At 38.4% G+C, this 27,273-nt stretch overlaps 2 protein-coding genes across 6 annotated transcripts in view; both read right to left on the minus strand.

Annotated features, from left to right (window-relative positions):
* Nucleotides 1–685: 685 nt before the first annotated feature.
* Nucleotides 686–7,436, minus strand: LOC138111773 (uncharacterized). 3 transcript variants are annotated; one of them, XM_069018100.1, is made up of 3 exons: nucleotides 3,941–7,436; nucleotides 1,831–1,925; nucleotides 686–1,239 (listed from the first exon to the last, which is right to left on the minus strand). In XM_069018100.1, the coding sequence occupies exons 1-3, from the start codon at nucleotides 4,550–4,552 to the stop codon at nucleotides 1,152–1,154; spliced, it is 795 nt and encodes a 264-aa protein (XP_068874201.1). In that variant the 5' UTR covers nucleotides 4,553–7,436; the 3' UTR covers nucleotides 686–1,151. The 3 variants fall into 3 exon arrangements, with proteins under 3 accessions (XP_068874201.1, XP_068874203.1, XP_068874202.1); XM_069018102.1 differs by having other exon boundaries at nucleotides 1,779–1,925; XM_069018101.1 differs by having other exon boundaries at nucleotides 686–1,318; nucleotides 1,779–1,925.
* A 196-nt stretch (nucleotides 7,437–7,632) lies between these two features.
* PPP4R3A (protein phosphatase 4 regulatory subunit 3A) overlaps nucleotides 7,633–27,273 on the minus strand; it is a 41,709-nt gene continuing 22,068 nt past the window's right edge. For all 3 annotated transcript variants that reach the window (XM_069018099.1, XM_069018097.1, XM_069018098.1), the window contains 11 exons: nucleotides 19,512–19,589; nucleotides 19,292–19,408; nucleotides 18,681–18,797; nucleotides 18,269–18,400; nucleotides 18,073–18,175; nucleotides 17,000–17,158; nucleotides 15,660–15,829; nucleotides 14,098–14,240; nucleotides 11,397–11,587; nucleotides 10,670–10,896; nucleotides 7,633–8,405 (listed from right to left, as the gene is read on the minus strand). In XM_069018099.1, the coding sequence (XP_068874200.1) occupies nucleotides 8,298–8,405; nucleotides 10,670–10,896; nucleotides 11,397–11,587; nucleotides 14,098–14,240; nucleotides 15,660–15,829; nucleotides 17,000–17,158; nucleotides 18,073–18,175; nucleotides 18,269–18,400; nucleotides 18,681–18,797; nucleotides 19,292–19,408; nucleotides 19,512–19,589 (1,545 nt within the window). In that variant the 3' untranslated portion in view covers nucleotides 7,633–8,297. The remainder of the gene's footprint in view (nucleotides 8,406–10,669; nucleotides 10,897–11,396; nucleotides 11,588–14,097; nucleotides 14,241–15,659; nucleotides 15,830–16,999; nucleotides 17,159–18,072; nucleotides 18,176–18,268; nucleotides 18,401–18,680; nucleotides 18,798–19,291; nucleotides 19,409–19,511; nucleotides 19,590–27,273) is intronic.

The raw sequence follows: 27,273 nt of genomic DNA on the forward strand, positions 1-27,273 counted from the left end.
CGAAGGCAAAGCAGCAGTGGGAAATAATAATTTCCTTGCTTTGAAATGCGCTGGGAGCACTGATGTAGTCTGGAAAACACTGATAAACTGCTTCAACACGCATGGGGTAAGGGGTATGCGGTGTTGTGAAAGGCTGCGGGCCGGGGGGACGCACGCTGGGAGAGGCTGAGTAGCTGCGAGTCTCCCCCAGCCACCCGAGCCTCACGCTGCGGGCGGCAGAGCCCGGCTGCCCCGGGCAGGAACAAGCCCAGGCTTGCCCGGAGCTCCGCTGAGAGCAGCCCTGCACGCGGGGCCGCGGAGGACACGCTGCCCGACTTGGGCAGAATACATACTCTGGTTCTGAGCCCCCAAAATGCTTGTGGAGGGGTTTCCCGTCGGTAATTCCGCGTCATACCTGTCACACCCGGCTGGGTGTGTGCTGCTTCCTCCACGTCCTCTCCAAACTATGCCTTAGCATTTATAGCGAGAGCACTTTTATTCACCCACCTTGTGTTCCACCAAAGATGTGTCTTGTAAAACCTCACCTTCCTACTACAGGTCAAGTTCTCATTTCTGATGGTACCTAAGCTGCCGCCTTCCCACAGCAGATAAAATAAAACAAATACCAACGGATATACCCAAGAAAGTTCAGATCCAGACATGTACTAGCAGAAAACTTATAGTATTTAAGTTTAATGTGATTTGCAACAATTTTGTTTTGACACCATTTCACATGGTCAGCTTTTAACTAACAACATAATTATCAAAGAATTAAGAAGCACCAGAACTGTGATTTAAGACACATACATAGACACAAGCTACTAAAGACACCAGTGTGTTTAATGCCTCCATTATCATCATGTGTATTTTTAAAGGTGTTTTCACAACCACAAAGCGCTTGATTTTCAACAACACAGACTACAGAAGGAACTTTCTAAGCTCAAACATTTCTAAATGTTCCTTTAGGCTGACTGTAAATTGCATGATTCCCCCCCCTCAGACTGTCCCCTAGCAACGAGTACAACCATCAACAAAGCTCTACCATTCATCTGCTGTCTGAAGTGTAAGTTGCTGAGGGATGGGAATAACGGAATTCATGTGCTTACAATACAAGAGTTAAACTCATGGTAATCAGGAAAGAGCTTTTTCTCCTCCTTTGCTTGGGACTGTCATTAAGCAGCTTTTTTGTAAGTATGACTTGACTGTTCATCAACCAACTTCTCAGCTATGGAGCATGTTTGCTTTAAGTAGACTCTGGAGCTGTAAACAATGGGTGCCAGGAGAAAAAGAAGGTGGTAAGAAGATAGCTTTGCTCCTCCCAATATTTGATTCTGAAGTGCTGTTTCCAATATTGTTCATTTTTAGACAAAGGTGGTAAAGAAACAATGTTAGAGAAATTTGAATGAGAGTAAAAAGAAACAAACCCATATGTGCTACCAAACCACAAACAAAACCCCAGAAGTATTTGCTAATGTGCATTGAATCAATCTGAATGCAGAGGCAGGGGGGGATGCCGATGATTAACAGTCTGTGGCTGGTATCTGAAACATTCAGAGACAAACTCTCAGAAAAAACTAGCATTAACCTTTGGCACATATTTGTTCAGTGCTGAAATTTAAGCCAGCTGCTGAGGCTCCTGAGGAGACCAACATGATAGAGAATCTAAAATACAAGGAGAGGGAGTTTGGGCAGAGTATCTCATAAACCTCTGAGTCCATAGAAAATAAATAGTCAAATACACAAGGCAAACAACAGAGTTAATACTCAGCAAAAGATATGGGGAGGAGATGAAGGCGCACCAGTGGTTTATGGCTCTTTGCATGAACTTGAAAGCAAGGGAGGAAGACTCACATCCCAGGCAAACACAAAATGATGACATAACCACTTTGACTTGAACCCTTCAGAGAGGCAGTGAGTGTCACAGCAGTGGAGGAATGCTCATGGGCCTGCAAGAAGAGAAAATAAATTAATTTCAGTTAGATTCATAACCACAAGAGGTGCTAGAAGCAAAGGCTGGTCCGGGTGATCTAATGCAGTGAGTTCAGGAGATACAGTAGGGTGGGAACCTCATGTCCAGCATATTGGGAAAGATGTCCTCTGAAGCGGCAGGAGCAGCAAGGGGAAGGTGTCTTCTTGAAGATTTTGAAGACACAATAGGTCCTGGTCTGTTGAGAAGGTGATTACTGAAGAGAATAATTGTGTAAAGGCTTGGGCACCTTATCCAGACTTGCGTTCCCATCAGGGCAGGGAACCATACCGAAGGCAGAAGATTGCCGTGTATATTTCTCAGTTTCTTTGTCAGGAGGTAAAAGAAGAACTACATCAGCAGCACTAACTGGGAATCATGAGACAAGTAAAAGAACTAGTAGGACCACACTAGGAACTGTTACTGTCTGCTTTAAAGGAAAAATAGGGAAGTAAAGAATGCATAGAAAGAGGTAGAATGTATCAAATAGAACGTGTTTTGATTATGTTTTATTAATATGAAAAATATTTCAAATCATAAGTATCAATTCCTTTCAATTGTAACTAGCAAATGTCCTTATAAAAACAGAATGTGATTTTGAAGGTCCAAAACTTTAGGGAATTTTCATTTTTCAGACTGCTGTTTTGACATTTGAGTTATACAAGAGTATATCAATATCCATATTGATGACACTGGGCGTGAGGTAAAAATAATAGGCAAGCACAGCCAAAAGTTTTACAAGAAGCTTTGGGAAATACTTAGGCTGTTCAGAGTTGAAGAAAAGTATAAATTCACATGCAAGGAAAACACTCCAGGGAGAAGTTAACAAAGCCTCAGCAGGGAAGTGGATGGCAGTACGGATGGGACCACCACCTCTGATACCTACCAAGGACAGAGCCATTTCTTGGAACAGTGAGCAACATGAGAATGAGGAAACTTGAGTCCCCACTATCTGCTCAAATAGCACCCCAAATTCACTTCTGTGTGCAAGAGTCAAACATATGCGGGAAGACGAATTTGAGGAACTAATGAAAGATTCCAGTTTTGAGGGGTTGTGACAGAAGGCACAAAACTAAGGCTGTCCAGTGATAAAGAGTCCCTTTCTTAACTGCCTTTTTTCCAGCAGTCCACAGGGTTTCATTTCAGCTTTCAATTGTTCTAATAATTTATATAAAACCCCCGCAAGATTCATACGCCAGTAAATGTGGTTGCAACTAGAGCAACATCAAATCAAATCTACAAGCTCATCAGGCAACCAGCCACTGATGAAAAATCATAGGACCATAGAACAGAACCACAGAATAGAACCACAGAATATCATGGGTTGGAAGGGACCTACAAGGGTTGAGTCCAGCTCCTGGTTCTGTACAAGACAACCCCAAAATACGGTAAGTTATACCTCCCTCACATGAATTAAATTATGGCTCTGATTGAGGGTAGGCATTATAGGCCCTCCCACAGAAGGTTTTCCTGTGTCTACAGCATGCCTAGATGCCCTGCCTCCTTTCTGAAGTATGAACTATATATTCCTTCATTTCTTCTGGACGCCAGAAAGAGAAAGTGGAGAACATGCACATGGACAACTTATCTGGAAAAACTTAAGCTGTGGCAACTTCTCTTCTTTGAATGCTTGCCTGGTTTTACACTGAGTGACCCATCTCATCTCCTTTCACAGCTGCTGAGGTTTGACAATCCCAATGCCAGGCACCCACGAGAGCCGCTCGCTCGCCCTCCCCTGCCACAGCTGGGCAGAGGAGGGGAAAGGAAAAAAAAAAACCAAACAAACGCTTCAGGAGTGAGATAAGGACCGGGAGAAATACTCCAAGGGCGAAACAGGCTCAACTTAAGTTGGGAAGTGAATTTATTACTAACAGAATCAGAGGAGGATAATGAGAAGTAAAAGAAGCCATTAGAACACCTTTTTCCCCCAGCCCCTCCCTCCTTCCCACCGACAGCGCAGGGAGACAGGGCCTGGGGGTTTGGTCAGTCCATCACCGAAATTTCCTTCCGCTGCTCCAGGAGTCTTCCCCTGTGAGGCCGTGGGGTCCCTCCCATGGGAGACAGTTCTCCTGAACTTCCCTGCCGTGGGTCCGCTCTCAGGAGCAGCAGCCGCACCGCCCCTGCTGCAGCGTGAGCCCCTCCCACGGGCACACGGCCCTCCCGAACTGCTGCGCCGGGGCTCTCTCTTTCCTCGGGGTGCAGTCCTCCAAGGACAGGCTGCTCCAGCCTGGAAGCAGGGCCCTCTCTCTCCAGCGGGTCTGCCACTGGATCACAGCCCCCTCCAGGCATCCACCCGCTCCGGCACGGGCACCTCCCCCACGGGCTGTGGGTGGATCTCTGCATCCCCCGTGGGCTGCAGGGGCACAGCTGCTGCACCACGGTCCTCACCACGGCCTGCAGAAGCATCTCGGCTCCCCCTCCTTTCTCCCGGACCTTGGTGGCACCATGTTGTTTTCCTTCACATGTTCTCACCTCCTCCTCTTCTCTGACTAGAATCCAAAACCTCGTGACTTTAAGAAAACTTCTTAAATATGTCATCACAGAGGCGTTACCAGCCTCTCCCATTGGCCCGGCCTTGGCCAGCAGCATGTCCATCTTCAGATCCATCGGAGATTGGCTCTGCTGGACATGGTGGAAACTTCCAGGAGCTCCTCACAGGAACCACCTTTGTGGCCCCCCTGCTAGCAAAAACCAGGCCGTGCCAAACCAATACAACAGCTTACCTGGAATGGGAGTCAATGTCTTCAAGGCAGAGGAACTGCAGTGCTGCTCAGGCATTGACAGCACTGCTCCAGGATGCCTCTGCAGCTGTGGAATGGTTGAGACAGCTAAGGCTGAACTTCTGCGGCCACTCTGCAGATGCCAGGAAACATCATTTAGCAAGGTAACCAACATCACTTGTGCTGGGTAGAAAAGGCAGCCACTTGCTTAACAGCGCCACAGCAGCAACATGAGAACAGAGCCCCATCAGTTCTCCAATTAAACATCTCTGCAGGGATGTAAAAACACAGGCAAACCTCATCCAAACAGTTCCATCCTTAGTACATTAGGCACTTAATTCCATGAGAACATGGTGTCTCACCCAGCAGTGACAGTCCATTCTAGAGACAACTCACTGTTTAGATACATGAGGTTTTAGATCCCTTCACCTTCATGACACAGGAGATCTCTTTTTTGGTGATGTGCACTGTTAACTTGAATACTGCCACACTCTGCACACATTAGAATTGTGATTTAGAATTAGAATTAGAATATTCCAGATCACCTGGAATTACTTTCACTAGTGTGTGGGTTCCTTGGGGGACCAGGTACTTCATACACATTCTGTCTGGTATTCCCAGCAAGTCTAGGCTCAAAGCTTGGAAGTACATTCAAGGAATCGCCATCAAGTCTTTCAGCCACTGAAGGAGCAGAGGGGTCTCTATGGATTATTCAAACACCTTGGCTCTTGTCTGTAAATATGGAATGGGTGCTCTGTAAACCACACCTCAGGGCACAATTAAAATGCAACTAAGATGACTTAGCTGTGCTTAGTACAATATACATGCAGCTGTCTTGGGATGAGGACAAATGGTTTTAAAAAATCAGCCCAGAGAAAGATCTAGAACAGAGCACTGTTCCCTAACATCATTTTTTCCACCTATTAACTCAAACCCACTTTTTATTTTTTTAAATTATCCATCACTTCTTGCAATCCCAGTATTCTCCTTTTTTCCCCTCTAAAGTACATTTCATTATTTTTATGAACACAAAAGTGAGTATCACTGGGCAAGAGCATAGCCACCATTCACCTACTTCCAACTTTCCGGAATAATGTATTATCCAAGTGCAGACATGTCCTGTAAGGCTTCAAGCATTAGATAATTGGGAAGACAACTAACCGTAAGTTAGAAAGCATTAAAAGATGTGCAGCCTAATGTTTTACCAGTCTTTTAGAGCTTCATAAAAATATAAGAACTTCAAAAAGTTCCTGCTTTTGTTATTATTTTGACTAAGCCCAGTAACTTCAGGATACTACTACTTCTGTTAGATGCAATGCTTCAAAATCCAAGATTCCTACAAGTATTATGAAAGTATCTGAAAGTCTGGAAGACTGAAGTATCAAACATCACAAGATCCAAGCACTCGACTGCTAAAGGAACAGAAAAAAACATTAACAAAAAGTGGGCCTTTGACCAACTCAGAAGAATGGCTTCCTGAGATATAGCCTGGAAGACTTGAAGACGACTGTATGGATAAATTTTGAGAGCTTTATGCTCAAGGAAAGTTTGACAGCTTGAGCTGGATTTAGGTTCTGGCTAATTAATTCTGGTTCTGGCTAATTAATTCTGGCAGATTTCCTTGTCACAATGTCTGCTCTGACACCGAAGTTGCAAAAATCAGGTTTCAGACAGTTTGTTGAGACAGCATGGGGACTCAGCCTGCAGCAGTAGGTTGTGTCTAATCCTGTAGTGACCCCGTGCACAACTCCTGACCTCTGTAAAATTTACTGCTGAGAACTGCCCTATTACAGACATTTCAAATAGATTGCAATAACTCAACCTTAGAAAGTGATTACAAATGAACTCTTTGAGAAAAAGATGGCTAATAATTTTTCCCTAATGCACACTCTTACTTAAATCCAAAATGGCTGGTATATACTGACAAAACCCAAGCACTGAAGCTTTGTCTTTTGTAGTTGGCACAGAACCTGCCACGCCATCTACAGTGTTCAGAAACAAAGTGCTCACCTACCCTTGAGTGTGATCACTGATGATCCCGCCTCAGATTCTCAATTCTCTTATTTCTATTTGTACTGACACATTTACGTATTAAACATGGTGATAGTTGCAACACTGGTGCTTTGAATGCCCAAAAGGAAACTGGCTCTTGAAAACAAATGTAAGAAAGGGTCTCTCGTTTGCAAAGGAACTGAATAAATGCCCTTTCATAGTAAGCACTGCTGTGCAAAGCCATCTTCTGTAAAAGGAGTAAGGAAGCAGGATAAAAATGCCTAAAAGCAGGATAAAATTAGTATTATTTAGACTTTTGGGAAAAGGGGAAAAAGGCAGTCATTGAGTTAGACCAAGTTAATTGCCGTTTTTCAACTGAGTATTAGAATAAATTTCAAAAGATGGTGTCCTTGTAAAGAGTTTATTTTACAACCATCTTTTAGTCATTAAAACTGGTATTCCAAAGGGAATCAGAGATTTTTAAAAAATACTACTAATGCCATTTTCCTAAGTCAAATGAGTCAGTATATTGGTATTCCTAATTCATCCACCTTGCATTTTGGTAAGTTAGTTACCATCACTGTTCTGTGTTATGAAATTTCAAAGTCTCTTTGGAATACTAATTTCCTATTTATAAGTTTAATTTTTTTTATTTCATCCTATTTCCCTGATTCTTCTCTCAACAGGTGCTGCTGTAAAATTTAATATAAAATATTTAGTCACAAAATAGTATTGCTTTTATGAACATTGTGGCAAGATTTTTTTTCAATAAAAATGATACCATCTTCCATAAATTCCTTAACACAACAGTAAGAACTGTGATGCAGAACAAAATTACACAGTGTCAAACAGGTACCAGCACAACAGTGAGATTATATTACATCAAAAAATTTTAATGGTCCCAAATATATACTCAACAACTAAGCATACACTCAGGGGGGCAAAAAAAAATTATGACACGAAAGTGACCACATCTAGAATTCCACTCAATCTTTAATCAAGAAGGGACAAACAAATCCCCCACCTCAAAAAAAATTTCTGCAGTTTAAAGGGCAAAGGGAACAGATTTAAAAAAAAAGAGGAAACTTTATATTCGGCCCTCCCCCGCAGAGGTTTTTAAAACCTGTTGTAGCTTGAGTAAAATGTTCAGAATGTACGATTTCAAAGGCAGGTCTCTTTTATACAAAGAAACTGCTGGCATTCTTAACTAGTGAAGAACTATGGCAAAACCTGCCTTTTCTTCAGAAGTCTCATCCATGGTCCAAGAAAGCATATTCTGATTGTAGCAACTGACCAGCCAATCCAGAGTTCCACTAACAAAACTCCTGCCCTGTTGGCTTTTTTTTTTTTCTTTTTTTTCTTTTTTTTTTGTTTTGTTTTGTTTTCCATTTCCTTCCCTGAGAAAAGGGCAACATGTGGTCCAAGCTGGAGAACTCAAAGGCGTAAGTCCTTCCCCTAAACAAAGTATTTCTCCTTCTTCTGCTCCTTTGAATTGGCACTTGATTGGCAGAAATCCATTTGTATAGGTTGATCTGTGTCATACACAGTAATTCACAAAAGATTGCTGCTTTGCTGTGGGTTTGTTTTGTTTTTGGAAAAAAAATCCTTCCCCAACTGGTAATGTTCTTCAGCAGTTGCCATTATGATGACTCAAGCTTTGCTTTCTTTGACAAAGGTAAAGTTTCCTCTTCATCTTCATCATCCTCTTCATCATCATCAGGATAATCTACAAGCCCAACAAGGCCTCCCTACAAAGACAGTCACAATTATTGTAATTAAGAAAATGTTTGCACATCAATAGTTCACGACTGTATTGTAACATGTTTGCCATAAGCACACTGGTTCAGGTGGTTTTGAATAAAACTAAGCAGAACAAAAATAAATCCTTCAGCATGAATGAAAATTACATTCTCTGAAAAATGTTTAAATTAATAAAGCCAAAATAGGGTTTTACTTATCCAACTGGAAATATTTCCAGTTGAAATTTAGGTAAAGCCAAAAATCTACATAATTTTGCTAAGTGTCACTGCAGCTCCATGTGTGAAGACATAGTTTATTTTTACTGAGTAGAGCTGACTACATTGAGCAATCTGGAAGCACTTCAGAAACAAATACAGAATATCCTTCAATTTGAATTTTTGAATTATGATACTTTTAGGACACACGTTGTCTTCACAAAAGTTAGTTTACTTGGGTAGTGACTAAGAATTTTTTTGAAAAATGTAACTGAATGAGGTGTATGGGTTACAAAGTTTAAACAACTTGTCAGCTGAAAATGAAATGTATCTAGTAACATTAAAAACTCCCTTATATTGCAAATACCCACAAATTTAGGATTAGGCAGCTCCGGACCCATGAAAAAGCAGCAGCATGAACTTCTGAAACTTCCCCTAACTATACTATGTTAAGCAATTTCTGAAGCTTAACCAGCATTTGACTACAATGGCAGTTGTAGTTAAATACTTTACTCAAAGGTCCTATTACTTACTCAGGTACCTAATAATGGACATCCAAACCAGAACATTTCAGTCAACTGCATACCAAAATACAACTTGAAAAACAATTACACATATTCTGTACAGTCACGTACACATAACACTGAGTATACTACACCTAAAATAACAACATCTGGTAATTAATGAAAAACCCAATTTCAACACTGTTTCTAGTTTGCAGCTGTGGCATGTTTTACTCTGAAAGAAGGTAAGACACCTTATGCCTGAATCCATGAGTGTTTTCCAGTGCACTGCATGTTTCCCTTTGTAAGCTGAACATTTTTCTTTTGCCACCACTACTTGAATTTGTGGAGTCAATACTGAATCCAATATGTTCCATATGTAAAGACTCCATTTCAGACTCAAGGAATTACACTGTCTGGGAGAGAACAAACCTCTAACAGACTGAATGGATTTCCAAGCCAATTCCATCCCTTTAAAAAGTCCTTGACTAACTCTTGGGTCATGCAAGCAGTTTCCTTCACAGAGGGATTTAGAGGAAGTGTCCTTAGCTTCTTCCATCAGCCAAACTCTTCTAATCCAGGTGTTTTCAACATAATGCAATCCAAATACAAAAGCCATGTTGAGTAGAAGAAAGAAAAAACCTAAACCTCCATTTACCTTCACTAGATGTTAGATAAACAAGCTGAATGGTAGCATTGCAAAACAAGGATGAATCAGTGTTATTCCAAGATTACCTGAACAACTGATATACATATCTCACCTTTCAGAAGTGGAAACATTTGTTATGAAAATAAATTCTCATTATCTGAACTGCACTGTATCAGCATTACCTTATCTGCCCCTCTGTTCTGGGAAAACAGCAGTCCCTCTACTTTCCTGACTCAGTTCAAACATTTGTAGTCAAAAATCTGATAAAATTCAACAGTGTCCTAAAGTGTATTTAAAAATGCTTGTTTTGAATATTCACTCCAAGTTACAATGCTCTTTTAAAGGGGCTTTCTTCTTCTATTTCAGTATGTTCCAAATCAAAACTGTAAGTCAGTTCAAAGGTAAAAATGTCACACTTGGGTATCAGAAATTGTTCTGGCTTACAGCAATCAGCATTCAATGCAATTTATTTCCTTCATATAGGTAAATTATAGAATTCTGAACAGTAAAAAGTAGTGATAGTGGAAATCCTCAATGGATGCAGCAGGGCATTGTGGTATCTACCAAGATTTGGCTATGTTTCCAAAATATTTATTTTTACCTGTCAAATATCCCAGTGCAATTTAACAGAAGTACAGTGTTGTCTGTATTTCACAGTAAACATCACTGCTAAGAGCAACTAGTGGCATGCTTCCTACTTGACTAGTCTGAGCATTAGAAGAGCTTTTATTTCTTCTACATACAGCAGATCTTGTTAAAAATGCTGAAGGCCAGATAAGAAGCTCACACAAACCAGACAGTCCATTACTGCTTAACGTGTCAGGACTCACACAAACTTCAGAGAGATGCAAAAGCAAATTCCTACTCTGTAACAATGAAGTCAACCTACAACCATTCAAAATTACCTTAGTTGTAATAGCTGCCATCTGAGATGTGCTTTTAGAAACTGAGCCAGGTGAGCCAGGGGAGCCTGGAGACCCAGGCGACCCAGGGGATCCAGGCAGATTACTTGCAGATGACTGGCTGGTAAGGTTAGATTTTGTACCACTGGAAAAAGAAAGCTTGAAACTTGGGCTCTGACGACCTGAAAGGTTAGTTTTCAGAAGAACTTCCTTTTCTTCACTCTCTTTCACTGGAAAGAAAGAAAAAAAAAAAGCAAAAGTAAAGCATTGAGTCCAACATTTAATCACAAATCACTGTTGGGGAAAGGCTTAATACTTTATGTCTTTATGTATAACTCAATTAAGTGAGTCATCATAGACTTTTTTCCATACTACTGTACCACCTACCAGCTGTTGTCACTGGCCAGGAATGAACACTTTTGTTCTACCAGTGGTATCACCTGAACATTTATGTAGAAAAATTTGAGTTATAAACCAGTATTATATATATTCGATACATAACATTGAATTATAACCCAAATAAAACACAGAAAAACTTGACTATCAGTTAAGATTTAAATTCAAATGCTTCAAGAAATCTACAACACATTCTGCTTTTGAAGACAACAAAACTGTTTTAAAGGGTGGTCCACCAAATTGATGTTGCAATTTCAAAATAAATACATGCAAATCCGTCATTGCAGTAGGACTAAATAATACAAGTTATGGCATTCATCTTCTCATCACTTACATTTTTTTCTTTCCATGAATTTACTGATAGGGTCCATAATATCCTCATCATTTTTAGGCTTGTCAGAAGGGGGCACCACTGCCTCTCCATCTTCCATATCATCTTCATCAGTATTAAACCACATTTCCTCCTCATCCTCCAGGGTTCTTGCATCCCTTCTGTACCTGTGGTTTCTCAAAATGGAGCGCATGCTGCAAAACAGTAAGTTTGAAAAGTGTAGATTCAAAAATCAACTCAATAATAAAACTTCTACTCGACACTTAGTGACAGTTTACAGATCCATACACTGCAGAGCAATAAAAACACCAGCAAATCATTCCCTAATGTGAACCTTTGTATTTTCAATGCAAATATCATTATAAATTTTTCCATGTAAAGAATCAAGTACAACTCTGCTAATAGCACAGACTACTCGATCAGTACAAAATTCTGTAGCACATAAACAGCACTATTAAAAGTAATTTTAATAAATCTTACTGAAGTGTTGCATTCAGACTTGGTTTATCAGTTTGCACTGGTAAATAAAAAGTTGTAAAACAAAGAGTTTAGAAATACAGACTTATTCTCCGAAAGCATTTTGTAATCTGTTAGTATTCAGGTCCAACAAGTTAAAAAAAAAAATCTAACTTACATATGATTCCAGTTTTAAAAAGATACATTTAAAAGAAAGCTATCTCTCTCTGCCACATCCATCTGTTACAACTTTTGGTCACTTATCAGTATTTTCCATTTTTCAGGGCCTTGGATATGAACTGCTACCTCTCCCTGTTTGATCTATTATCAGCGTTGGTTTATTTCAGCTCCACCGTACTTTTTTCTCACAGAAGCAGTATTATGGTCTTGGAGCAGAGGGACAGGGATGTGGCCCTTCAAGAATGGGGCAGGAGAAGTGGAAAAGAGGTTGAAAACATTTTCATTGCTAGATGTTGATTTTAACAGTCAGTTTCCAACAGCAGCATGATGAAGCATTTGATGAAGCACTTCACAATTTACTGGATGAAATTTCATGTTTTTCATGAAGTCTGTGTTGCTGGGATCAAAATGTTAATAATACAACCTAGACATTTGCATTACTGACTGCAGGAAAAAGCCACAAGGGAAAAATCAGAACATTACACACTATTGAATAAAAACACTAAATGTACTTTTAATAATAAATCTCGTTATAAGTAAGTTGCTTGCCAGCATTATCATTCATCTCTATCTATACATACTGCATCATTTTATGTTATATTTACACTCAAGTTCTGCTAACAGCACAAAACTATGACTTAAGTGGAACTCTAATGAATACTTTTGTGGCCCATGTCCACAAAATGTTGGTCTCCTTCCTTACTGAACTTTCTTTGCTAAAATATGTAAACAGATTCTTGTTATTTGTGCATTTTATTATTTCTGGGTTTTCACTTTAAAAATTACATGGATTGTGACAGGACTTGTGCAGCCACTATATAAAATGTAGGAAGAAGGTTGAGCTACAGACCTCTTGAAGCTCTATTTTCTGTTGGGTAAACTCATGCAGCACAACCACTTAGTTCAACTTAGGCCAAGAAAAAAACTAAAGCTTTACTTGCTATACTGGATGGAAACTGCTGAAGAAAGCAGCTGGGTATTCTTTCCCACACATGCATTAATGTAAGTAAGAATCACAGCCTTGAATTTCAGCTGTTTGTCATAAGCTTAGCTGACATAAGCCAAAATAATAACATCTCACTTTTAACACCTCAGTACTCAAAACTGCAGATCCTGCACATGCTCTTGAAAGTGCTTCAATGTTTTAAAATAAATCTACACTTACAGTCTCATTTTAATTGTACAAATCTCAAATTTAAGTATTAAGAAATCTTGTGGCAGGAAATAGAAGTCTGAAATTTCAAGATATCCTAGTAGGACTACTCAGAATTAATTTTACTGTGTTTCCAAACTAATTCAAGACAGCAGAACAAAAACAGGTCTTGCTAACAATTCTTAAGAGTAACTCATCTGCTCACACAAGCAGTCATTTTGTTTTAATGAAACTAGACATAAACCAAAAAGAAATGGAGCAAAAAGGCCTAAACTTCCTATTTTTATACATCTCAACCTTTTAACCTTGGGCACCTGTGTACTATGGAAGGGAACTTTTGTTCTGGCAAATGGAAGGAACTATTCAAGCTTTGCATCAGATTGTTCTTACTCCATCAGCAAATCTAACAGGGACAAAAAAAGCATTCTCTGAAAATTTCTTTGGCTATTCTATTCCTCGGGCATTTTGATAAAACCTATCTAAATATCTATTCCCACAACTAAAATAAAAGGAAATCTGATGTGTAAATTTTTGAAAGAAAAATCCACAGAATGGTAATTCACAACTGAGCAGGCTTTCAAATCAGCAGTGGAAATCTGCTATTTAAATAAATGAACTCGGTAGAGATACTTGGTAGGCTTCCAACCTCATTAAAGTAGTGCACATACATTTAAGATATGATAAATTAGCATTATGACTTGGGGTCCAGCAACTAACATTTCCTGAAAGTTGATCAAAAGTCTGTAGCAACATATTTGAAAATCACACTTTTAATCAAGTAAATTCAGCAAGGCTTGAGATGCAAGCAGGAGTCTAAATTATCTCCATTTCCCAGTATAAGAGAACAGCCCATCAATAGTCTGGTAAGATAATTAAAGCATCAATATACTATTAAGAACATTTAGTGCATTTTACCTGTCAAGTTTTGGATTATCTTGTCTTTCCCTTTGTTGTTCAAATCGTAGTTTCAGTCCTTTGAATGTCTGCACATAATCTACATCTTCCAGTGCCTTCCAGTAATTTTCAATTACATGAGCTGTTAATGATTTTATATCTTCCTATAGGAAGAAACAAACATAAAGTGACTTATTTTCATTCAAATTAGTTTATTTAATACAATATAAAAAGTATTTGAAATGAGAATGCCATAGCAAGCACTGTATTCATTAGCTTATGCAAAAATGAGTATTAGAAGTGTAATTAAAAATCTAGAGCCTCAACTATTTGATTAGCAAAACATCAATTTTCTAGCAGTATCTCCTTCAAAATATGACAGAACCTAAAGCCTGATAAAAACTATACCCAACTCAAGCCTAAAATGTCTTTCCCACTGTAACTTAGAGATATTTTTATACTGGTAAGAGTGCACAGCATGCAGTCCTTCAGGAACAGGCTGCTCCAGCAAGGGCCCCTCATGGGATCAAAAGTCCCGTCAGTGAACCTGCTCCAGGTGCGGCTCCTCTCTCCACAGGTCCTGCCAGGAGCCTGCTCCACCAAAGGCTTCCCAAGGGGTCACAGTCTCCTTTGGGCACCCACCTGCTCTGGCCTGGGGTCCTCCACAGGCTGCAGGTGGATCTCTGCTCCACCATGGACCTCCAGTGGGCTACAGGGGGATAGCTGTCTCACCATGGACATCATCATAGGCTGCAGGGGAATCTCTGCTCTGACCTGAGCCAGCGGCACATTCATCTTGGAGCCAGCTGGCATTGGCTCTACTGAACACAAGGGAAGCTTCCAGCAGCTTCTATAGAAGCCACTCCTTTAGCCACTGCTCACCAAAACCTTGCCATGCAAACCCAATACACCACTGTACAGGTCACAACCACCTACAAAGATGAACTTTTTTCATAGCTTCAAAACCAGTTTTCAATCAACTGTTTCATGATGATCAGGTCATCTTATTCTGGAATTACCTTGAGTCCCAACTCAAAGAAAAAAGAGGTGACCAACACTGAAGATTTCAAGAGGTGACCATGCCTGGTGACTTACTCCTCTACAACTGTCTGCACCCTAGCTTGGCCCCATTAGAGACTCTCCATGGAAGGAACTTGGTAGCACTCCATTAAAACAATCAAAAGAGATTGGTAGCTCTTCTGTGTATTTCCATATTCCATTGAATTGACATTACAGAGCACAGCTAAATTTGATGGGTTTGTAGCAGTAGTTTCTAATTATATTCCTGTCATAACAAGCCCATCCAATCTGCATGATGAGATTTGATTAGTGCTGCCTTTGCAAATCTGGGTACTGTGAGTACAGTATCAAGTGAATTTAATCTTCAAGTAATGGTACTGTTTGAATGTAAAAAAGAACATGTACAAATTTGTAATAGTGATATAAAACAAGGTTCATATAAATACAGCATCACATGGTCCCATTGTGATAGCATAATTTAGGGCAAAAGCAAAAAGAAAAGTAATCTTGAATTACAAGACTAAACAGTACAGTAATTATCTTCAGCATATAATAGCACTCACCACTCGGATAAATTCGAACATCTCTATTATAGCAGAGTTCATCAGATTATAACGGGAACCATTATTTAGAAATGCTTTGACCACGGGTTCAAACAAAAAACTTTTCATTATGTAACGGTTGTAGAATTCATCCTTTAGCCCAATTATCTTTCTTTTGAAACGAAGGGCACCTGAAACAGATGTGTTGTCAAAGGAGTTTTTAAAGTTAAAAGCAAAATTGCAGAAATTACTGAGCAGTTAGGGCAATTTACAGCCTCAGTTCATATACAGCAATACGTTCAGTTGTTCTCTGCTTCTCAATACTCCTGACTATACTGCTGATTACTTATCTACTCTATCATAAAGAAATCCTTCATCATAACTGTACAAATGAAATGATCTCTGTTCACTGAAGGATTCATATAGTATTGTTTAACTATACTACTGCTAATATAAAAATCTATTTTTGATTTTTAAAATTACAGTAAAGGTAAAACGTTTTCTCAGTAAAGAACTGAGAAATTTGCTTATCATCCCTATTATTCAAATGTTTGATTAGATTTAATTAGTACTATCTGATTAGGATATAAACTATCTAATTTTAAAATTAGTAAACGACATTTTATTCACACATATAGTAAGGCAAAGGCTTGATTTACAACCAGTTTAAAGCTCTTTCTGAAACTATAAAGTGTACACAAGTGAGAAAATGTCCGTGCATAAAGAGAAAGTACAGTATCACCTGGCAACACATTTTGCTTAGCAGCCATGTGTACAGGTTATTCAGTTACAAAATGTAAAAGGTCCTTCTTATTGTATGGTACTGCCCAGTCAACTTAAGGCTTTGTTTAACTCTATGTGCACAACTGAACTACAGAGAAAATCTCTTACTTGCCTCCAGAATTAAGTCACATTGCTTTGACACTACTGGGCTGAGCATGGTCAAGAAACTACCATTGTATGAAGAGCAGCACACTGAACTTCTGTGCAGTTTAACACAGTCAGGTAGTCATAGTTCTAATTAACTACCTCTGATAATTTCTACTAAAAAACCATCAAAACTTCAATGCTTCTCTTAGTATATTCAATACTGACATACCATCTCTTCAATTCCCCTCTCCACTAAGATGAAGCAAAATCCTTCTTTTTTCAGGATAAAAAGGTATCTAAAACTGCAAAATTATTTACTAATAGTAGCTGATATATCTATAATCTAGTATAAGAAACATAGACTATAACAGTAGAATTTCTGTATTCAGTCAAAAATTGTCATGATCTATGAACAGTTTTCCAGCAGAGTGAAGAAATGTATCAGTTCACATTCACAAAATTCTAGTTTATTCCTTAGCTTTCAAACTTACACAATGCCAAGAAAGCGTGCTTTGAGGCCATGAGAACCAGTACCCTTCGCAGGATATCTTTGTTAATAATGTAGTTTTTTATGTGATAGGTATGATGTTCTACACAGAAAGTTAGCAATTCCAGTATTAATGCCAAGAGTTGGGCTGTCTGAAAATCATCTGTAATAAAACAAAATCAAAATAATTTAACATATCTGGAATACTGCTTTCAGAAGCTAACTTCAAATATCCAACTGCACTCCAGTAAACATCTCCAAGTTCTTTTATTTTCCCATAGACATTTTATGGAACATGCTGCAGGATATATTTAGTCTTTAAAACAGAAATTGAACAAGCTTGTTATGGATTGAGTATTTTCTATAAATACAGATATGGCAAGAAACTCTCTTAAAATATGAAACCAATTACATTTTTCTTAAATTGGTGTTTGAAGGTTCAGAGTACAAAACTTCACCCTAACACAAGCAGTCAGGCTTATTTAACCAAATCACATTACGATGTCCACACATCTACATCATAAACTATTGCCCCATATGCAGTATCTTAACTGAGTTTGCACCAAAAATGTGATCTATAATGCCTTTTAACTAAAGTACTGTGCAAGAAATATCTTGGGGTCTTCAAACTGCTGCTAGTAGCCAGCATGAACAGTTAGTTCATTACTGATCTCTGCTTTCTTAGTCTGATCTAGAAACAATACCCTCAAATTCAGCACACCTTCCCAGGGGAAATGTTGCAACATTTCTAGTAATCCCTGACCTTAAAAAAACATTTAGACATGTTTACAAGTCTATGTCAGTGAACTGCCCCATGAGTTCCTAAAAATTATACAGGTATTTTAATTTTTGCTAAAGCCAAATTTGCAGCAAAAGTTGTTCACTTCTTAAATCAGGTTTCTCTGCTTTTATGCCTATGCATTATTCAAATGACTAAATAATGAATCAGCATTTTACTTTGAACTATGTATCATAATCTCAGACTCAAATTTTTTAGACAGAAAATATCCTTTGACAGTTATTCTAGACATTGACTTTCAACAGCCTTGATGTGCCCAAAATCCAGAGTGTCATTACCTTTGCTAGGCTTGTCCTCTGTAGTATTGGCCAATAAAGGGGCTGTCAGAACGTGCATACAATGCTTGTAGAAGAAACCTAAGAACTCTGTCTTTTCTGTTTTCTAAGGAATGAAAAAAAAAAATATATATGTAACACATATCATCAAATACTCTAAAAAAACCTAACGTAATTTCATTTGAAGGTATTTACTTACATTGGCAGTGGCAAGCATATTTTCTGGATCAACTAAAGTACGAAGCAAACCCATGAGTAGTACTGCCCCTCCAAGTTCTGGATCTGTGTCACAAATCATGTGTTCTATAATGAGGTTAATGAGTAATATATCCTAAGAGGAGGGGGAGAAAGAAAAATCAATTCAAATGGTACTCCCTTCTGCCAAATCTGAAATTATACAATGCAACAAGCATCTGTGAACAGGTGAACACTCATCTCACCTCACAGAACTCTTTAAAAAACACAAAGCAGTTCAGTATCCTGTGACCAAATTCCATACTTCTTTAAAACAAGGGCTCATGTCATTCACAGAGTCATAAATATAAACCAGTAATTTCAAAACCCAGTAATTTCAAAAACAATACACACATTTCTGAGGACTCTCTACTTACATCATCATTCTGCTGCGCTTCCTGCATGACGAATTCTCGTACCATGGATGGGTTGTATTCAACCAAATATGAAAATATATCAGTGGCTGCACTTCGTACTTGTGCATCATCCATACCCTGGGAAAGTCAAATAAAACCATTTACGTTTTCTTGAAAAGCTTAAATGGAACCAGAAAACATACAGCTTTAATTCCTTTTCACAAATCATACCTAACTATTGCTAAAACCATATTCTAAAACTAAGTTAACTCTCACTTCTTCTTTGTAGATTTGACAGCAGTTAGGTAAAATAAATTTTATGGTTTCCCTGCCCTTTGATCTATTTCCCTATTTGCTTACTTATTTGGATACCAAAAAGCAAGCAAAGCTAGGAAAGCAAATGAGAAAACAAAAACTGAAGAATGCCAAGGCACTTACCAATGACATATTGTAACAGCTTTTAAAGTTTTACAAAAATATTTTGAACATTCTGAATCTTAAGCTAGGACAAGCTAAATGAAGCAAATAAAAAGAAAAGCACTTGCTGAAGTTTGTGCTGAAGCTACTTTTTAAAAAAAGCCTCTCTGAAGATAAACAAACTTGTTATGACAAATAGAATTGAAATGACTTACCAATATGACTTCTAGTGCAGGCAGTATGCCCATATTTGACAAAGTTTTGAAAAATGCATCTCTGTTTTGAGGTTGCAGTGTTTGTGAGAATGCACAAAACTCTTTCAGAAAATTTACCTGAAAACCAGGAATATACCAGTCAGTAATTAAAAAAAAAAAAAAAGGGATGCACATGTCACTTTGTGATAATTGTCACATGTATATTTTAAAGATTTCTTACCAATTCCTGTCTTTTCTCCTCATCTGTGGCTTCATCTGTTAGTTGTGCAAACAAGTCTGTCAGAAATTTTTCATCTTCCTACAAAAGCAAAACAATACCATTTGTTTATTTCACAATATCAAAAGGCATCCAAGTATAATATAAAGTTCTTCTAGACCATGCTTCCTGGAATGAAGAGAACATATGTTTGTATATTGTAATTAATCACACCCGTATCAACTTTCTAATTCAATTTTCAAGTAAATTAATATCTTGTTTTTGAGCTTTAATCATATTCATATCACTCCACCCCCCAACAATTCACTCTCAATTACAATGTTTGTTGTGTTGCCTTCTAGTTGCCCTTTTTCTACTTTCTACTGCAACTCTGTTTTGTCTTTGCCTTCTTCAACTTCCTTCCCCCTTGTCACATGTCAGTCCCCCTAAATCACACCACCCTTGCTTCAGCTATTTACATACACTTACAAACATGATTTCCCACACAGCCCTATGCGTGCACACACTCTCATACATTTATATCTTTGGAATGGTATTAGATGTCTGCAGCAGGACAAAAGCAAGAACACAATGAAGGGAAAGCCACCTAACAGCAGGAATGAGGTGAGATTCCTTCCCCCTCAATGTTGTGAAAAGGGTGAATTCTAGAGACCAAATCAAAACAACTGTTACATGCAGAATTTATTGGGCATTCTGGCTGACAGCAATCAAAACCCATTCCATTACTTTCACACTGCTGTACCTTAGCAAAACTGCAAACAGCTGCAAACACATTACAAAGATTTAGATTGAACGAAACAGCAACACTTAGCTTTCCATGAACTTTACAGTCCTAACAACTAGGAGATTATTAAGACAGAAATAAACTTTCTCCCATCCTTTTCCCAATATTATACAATAATAAAACAGCACTTGCTAAGAAGGATTCCTGTACATCAGAAACTAATATATTTTTTCAGAAAGCTGCCAGTGTTGTTTCGTGTGATGTCAGTAACACCATGCGCAACAATCCCTCCATCCCAAAACCACAGTGCCAGAAATCCAAGCTGCTTTGCTTATGTTTGCATTGCATAAAGCAAAACCATGAAAGTACTTCAGATATACACACAAAAACTTTCTTATGTTGTGGATTACCTCAATACCTCATCCAGGCTCACCATGCAGCCTTGCTGAGAAAGTGAGTACCTCAGTTCTGACAGCACACCATGCTAAGGCTGCTGTACCACTGCCACAACACAATCAGGATCTCTACATGGCACTGCACAACACAGATAAATCCACAACAGGCTGGCATGAGCTACTATATCTCACTGCACTATAATGTAAACCCTACATTTAGAATATGCCATGTTTCCTCTTGTCTGATGCTGAGCTGTGCTCCTAACCTGACCCAACAGACAATGAAGAAAAGCGATTTCTGGACACAAGTTCAGGTGCTATTTCTGTGTCTATTTCAAAATCCAAACAAAAGGAGATAGGAGAGACCTCATTTGAAGTATACCAAAATTCACTCTGGAGGATCAAGCACAGGTGTAAATTTTGATTTTCAGATATCAACAGTCAAATATGTTCAAAACAACTGTTAAGGTCTTTGATTTCAAGAAACATACCTTAAGCTTTGATGGGAGAATATAAGGATGTTTGACTACCTGCTATCCAGCTGTTACATGGCTTTCTAAATTTTCTAATATTTAACCCATTAGACATCACAGGTAACGTAAGTAACCCACAGTAGACATACTGACATACTTAAGTCACTAAAATTAATTTAAAAAAACCCAAACAAAACCAAACCCCATAAAATCCAGGTCTTTTGAAGAATATGCAGGTTCTTTTCCATGATTAGCAGTGCATTTAAGGAAAGGCTACATAGTTTGCTTTCATTTCTCTTTTTGCTGTTTTGATCAAGATGTAGAATTAATCTTATCTATGAAAACTATTGAAAAGATGCATGCTTATCCCCAGCTGGAAAGCATAACCTCTATTTCCATTCTCACTGTGAAAGCAACTTTTCACCTCTTCCATAATACCTGAGAGTAAAGAAAGGCAAGTCAATACCACAAAATTATCTTAGAGTGATCACTGCGAAAAAATAATGGAAACAGCAGCAGCAGCAGCAAACCATGGCTCTTACATATGTAAGAGCCATGAATAGTGTACTTCTGAAAAATAAAAACAGGGGTATACAATATCACCCAATGCATCAAACTGGGGCTTTTATGTTGTGGAAGGAGGAGACCCTGTACTGTTGGTGGTATGTGGGTCTCATTTATGAGACTTCAGTGTCCCAGAGATAGAGTTCACTGAGGAAGCTGCACATCTGGCACTACGTGGCAGAGCAGGACAGGCAGGAGCTGGCTGGGCAGGAAGGCGTGGGCAGGACCCCAGCTCAGCTCTCTGACCATATCCTGCCACATTCCTGACCCGTTCAAGATGTGGCTGTCTGCAGCAGAGGGCAACCCACTCACCCTGGTATTGGGCTTGCAAACATATGGGACTTGTAGAGGGAACTTAACACTAGCAAGTGATAAAGACTTCAATGCTGGCACTTAATGTTTCAGGAAGAATTTGCAGAAGTTCAGTATGTAACTATTTTTCAGCATTCCAAGTATAGACCACAATACAGTATTTTACAATCCATCATTAAATATAATATTGAAATATTCTCTATGCCATGTCCTCTCCCAAACTCCATTAAATACTTTGCACTTTTAAATTAACAAGATTACCTGAAATCTCCAGGCTTCAAAACAACCATGACCTATTTAAAATCAGACAAGTTAAGATGGATCTGAGTGATTTGAAACATCCCACCCTTACATGCATAATATGCAGTAAATGGCACTTATTCCAAGAAAATAAAAACAACTTATTACTAACTTCACACTTATGGCTTAGCCCTGAAAAGCTTCTAGCATTTATCTCATTCCAGATGCTTAATGAAAGGCAGACAGGTTGCTGTTCATGAGAAGAGACACAATCCTCTCACATTCATAGAAAAATTGTCATTGCAAAGAACATTCTAAATACAAGATTCTCTCTCTCAAGCTGTAAAATTACTGACAAGGGCAATATATCTGAAGAAACATTTCTGAACAATACTACCAGGATCTGTGGAAATGCACAGTCTGAGAACAGAGTTCACATATTTTAGAAGTCACAAAGCACCAACACTCAATGCTAGAATTACATCAATTTACATGTTTTCTTCTTTTTTCAGCTTTCAAAAATCCCCCAAAATATGTCTGTGAACACAGTGCAAATGCATTATTCTCTGCAGTATGTGGTCTTTTCACGCAGACAAGTATCAAAACACATTTCGCTGTATCTTAGAAGCTGTGAAGGTCACAACTGTTTTCCAAGAGAACAAAACTGCAAACAATAGTTTATGATGTAATTGTGGATTCTAGGTACTTTCCCCAGGCACAGAAATTATTAAAAGTGCAACATTTAAACTATGTGTATACCAGACACTAAGTATAGTCATTTATGCTTTGCAAGTTCTAAGTAGATGCTTCTAGGATTTAATACATTTCAAAGCTCATGAAGATAAAAACAAGCCAGGCCAACTACTCACTCAATCATTTATGACTTTAAAAACAAGAAAACCCACAGGTAAGGTAGGGTCACAAAAAAAGACACTATTTACATTTGTGATTCAACTTTCAAAGTAGTCATCCTCCTCCCAAAAGGCACTTAAAAAAGGATTCTTGAAAACCAGGCCTCTCTGGTAATTAACATTCAGTTATCAGATGCTTTTGTGTCTGTGATTACAGATAAATGACATAAAACCTACTTATCTCAAAAAAACCCATCCAAGAAACTCAACACCACCTAAACTGGAAAGAGAGCACACATTCCATCCTAAATTCCACCTTCACAGTCATTTTCGGCAGAAACAGTATTTTAGCCCATAAAGTGAAATTTTCATGAAATGTTACTAGCAAACAGATAAATACCACTTCAAACACACACTCCGTCCTGCTACCACACAGAAGATTTCTTAGTTTAAAATCTCCTTCATATCAGACTGCCTTTCCACACATGCCTTCATCACGCATTACTTCCACGTGAATCGACATGCTGGAAGAGTAGTGAGGATCCACCAAATCACTTTTGTAGTTTCTGTACACGTGGAAAATAATTTTCTACAACAAAGAAGTTAATCCCAAAAATCATGAGCATGCACCACTCACAAATGTCTTTCACCAAGTCATTTCCCCCAGAAAGCAGTATCCTTTTACACTTCACTGCATGGTGAATTTTGCTGGAAGTAAATTCCCAGTTATTACTGAGCCAACTACTATGAGAAAGAAGACTGGATTTGGGAAAAACTACCAACATGCACTAACACAATTCTTCCTCTAAAACAACTACAGATAATTATGTTTGCATCCACAGGACTCTGTTAAGAATAAGCAACTACCTGTAAAACCACTTTCAAAAATTAAAACCTGCCTATTGTTACACATAAATACAGTAAAATATACAGATGTACCTAAATGCCTGCAATTTTTTAGCTCTTGGAAAGAGATATAGGGACTACCAGTAATATGATTTCTGTATTTAAAAATTCTGATTTACCAGTACAATAATACATCTGATCACTGCTCTACCAGGCACAAAAATTATTTTAACATATGTCCACTTTTCTCCTTCTCTGAAAACTAAAGACCCCGAAGTCTACATGCACATACCCAAAAGTAATCCTAACAATATTCTTTATTCTGGAAGATAAAAACATCACATCATCTTGCTGGCAAAAAGAGCACACCAATGAGAAAAGGGGGAGAGAACAGAAGGAAATAGTGTTTGCTCACTCTATGGCGCAGTTTTGCAAGTTTTTTTTTTTATGAACTAGTTAATAATACAAAGGGAAAGAACTGGTGGCCTCCAGTGTGAACATCAGTATGTATTTTTTTTAATTGCAAAAGAGCGTCATATAAAGCAAGAAACACCACTTACCTGTCCCACCCCCACTCTCAAAACTTGGTGAACTCCATGTTTCAGCAAGGTTTCTTGGTGGCTATGACATCTCAAGACTAGAACAGGTTGGACCCCAAGCAGTAAGAGCATATTAGGAGGGGCTGAAATTGCAAAAAAATGTTATAAACCTCTCTCGTATCTTACACACTGTGAATGAAAAAACCTGTAACTGAGTAGATTTTCACAGCAGTTAATTCTGCAGGTTGGAAATACTGCTTTCATGGCTTTACTATTCATCATGCAACAACAGTATGCAGTTTAGTGGGATGGTGACATGCTCACTTAAATTGACCTATCTTATAAAATCCAATCACAAACTAACCTCCAGTTCTCAGAAAAGCCTATCAATGTAAGCACATTTTTATAAAGCTTATGGAAAAGCTAACCTTCATGAAGAAGGAGGGAAGAATATGGTTCATAACCCTAATGCCAAAGGTTACCTATTTTCTGGTTTTGGTTTTAGCACAAAAGGGCAACAATTATTTGCCTACCAAAGAAAGCAAAATCATGGAAGCAAATATCTTCCGTGACTACAGAATTTATTTTTTTTAAACACATACAAAGTCTCTCTAATAAAGCCAGACCTCTGAAGAATCAGTATATTCTCATTTACAATATTCATTAATTACAACTAAAAACTGACTTTAAATGTCAGTGACCTTTAATGACTGTAAATGGCCTATCTTGACCATAAATGCCTTAAATAAAACACAGTGGTAGTTTTTAGTAAAGTCACTCAGCCTGTCAAAAAGCCTAAGACACAATCTGTACAGTCTTGTACAAACTTCTAGTCACTTCTCTGAAACTGAAGTCTGGCTGAGTTAATCGAGATGAGACTACTGTAAGGTGCCACTCTGGTTAATACACAGCCTGACATGGAAAGGCCTTGTTACAGCTCACTGTTTTTCCATGATGGAGGTAACAGTTTTCCCTTCCTTCACAGCCAGAGAGAGAGAGAAAAGAACAGAATACCCAACAACTCAGTTGTATACATAAGAGCTGCAGTATGTCATGGGATATCAGCTACTCAGGGAGTCTACTTTTATTCTGCCAAGTGAAACTTTCCAAGAAGAGATCTCTTTTTTCACATCCTCAATGGTCCAAGAGAGACAACCTAAAGTCAACAGCAAAGGCACTGACAACCTTTATCATGCATCAACTAAGAACTTGAGATCTCATCCATGGCTTCCAATAAACTACCACAAAGCATCCCAGAGTCTTTTCAATTAATAATGACTTCTAAAAGAAACCACTTCTTAAGCAAACATGTAAGGTTAGTGAGTACCAAGATCTGAGATGATCTAAAATAATGAATGGCAGGAACTACAGAGAACTATACATTCTTCATGAAGTAACACCCCCTCCACACACACAAAGTATTGTGATACCAGCTACAGGAACGCAGTTAAACCACACACAAATGGAAGAAAGCCCTTAGGAATTAGTTACAGAAGTGAAACCAACAAAAGAAGTATTATAATTCAGTTCTCAGAGCATTATTTATTCTGCTTAAAGAAATGGGAAGCAATAGCATCATACATTTTATACACAGACTGTAGGAATGGGGGGCTGAAATGAAACTAGAGTACAGAGATTACAGAAGAGTGCAACCTGACCTATTGCTCTATGAATCAATGAATAAATAAATGCCAGGTAAGTAGGCTGAAACCTTGGGTTAGAGCTACACTGCAAGAACTTGAAAAATCAATTGTCAATCAAACCTTTTAAACTCTTAGAAATGCAATGGACACATAATTTGTGAGTATTTTTTAATTCCCTCAAAACCAAAAATTGATCAACAACATCAAATTAATTCCAACAGATTTTTACTTATAAATTCAGGGAGTTCTCCCTCCTTGCTAGAGAGCTGTACTGTGAAACTACTAGGAAATGCAATATAGCACAGCATGTATTATCTTTCTTGTGTGCTATCATTCTGGGCTCCTCAAAGCTGTGAAAAGCACTTCAACAATTCGAAATGTTTATTTAACTTTGAAATGCAATGTTAATTCTTCTGGCTCCAACATACATGAAACATACTTTATTCTCAACCACAGAGAACAGCAACAGAAGTGAAGGTAAGGTTAAAAAATCTGCTGTCACACAACAAATCAAAATCAGATCTGAGCCTTTATTTCAACTGTAGACTGCAACTAACAAGTCTGGCAACCATACTAAACCTTGGTATACTAACCTAAACCTGCTCTACATCCATTAACCTAACACAAGTTGTAAGAGACAAAAAAATGAAACTCATCAGTCACTAGTCCTCAATAAAGTTATCTTGGGATGTCTGGCAAACACACCCTTAATGATTTTGCAGGATCAGGCCCTTTTTTTCTTGCCCAGTTTCTCAAGACCCCTCTCAGAATCAGCCACTGTCACCAAGACTCCTGAATAATTCTTCCCCTCCTCCTTCTCAAGTCAAAATGTACCATCTTCAGAAATTTGATTTTTAGCAACTGTTGCAAAGAGGGCAAGACATTTTTGAGACAATAGTCATACTGAATGGTCCAGCTGAGATCCCTTAACTGGATCTTCACCAACATTCTCTCAAAGCCAGACTTGGAAACTTCTTCAAATTGGCAACTCCAAAACGATTAAGGCCTTCTAACTGTTTCAGATAAGCAACTGTGACTTTGTTGATCAGTGACACACATACAGACATGAACAGCTTGGTTCACCTGGGCACAAGCTGGGGCCTAGTACTACTGAAGATGGCCCAGGTGTTTCACCTGACAGATTAAAGCTCCGATAGAGTGGATTAAGTAATATCAGT

The sequence above is a fragment of the Aphelocoma coerulescens genome, chromosome 5, assembly GCF_041296385.1.
Source record: "Aphelocoma coerulescens isolate FSJ_1873_10779 chromosome 5, UR_Acoe_1.0, whole genome shotgun sequence".
NCBI lineage: Eukaryota > Metazoa > Chordata > Aves > Passeriformes > Corvidae > Aphelocoma > Aphelocoma coerulescens.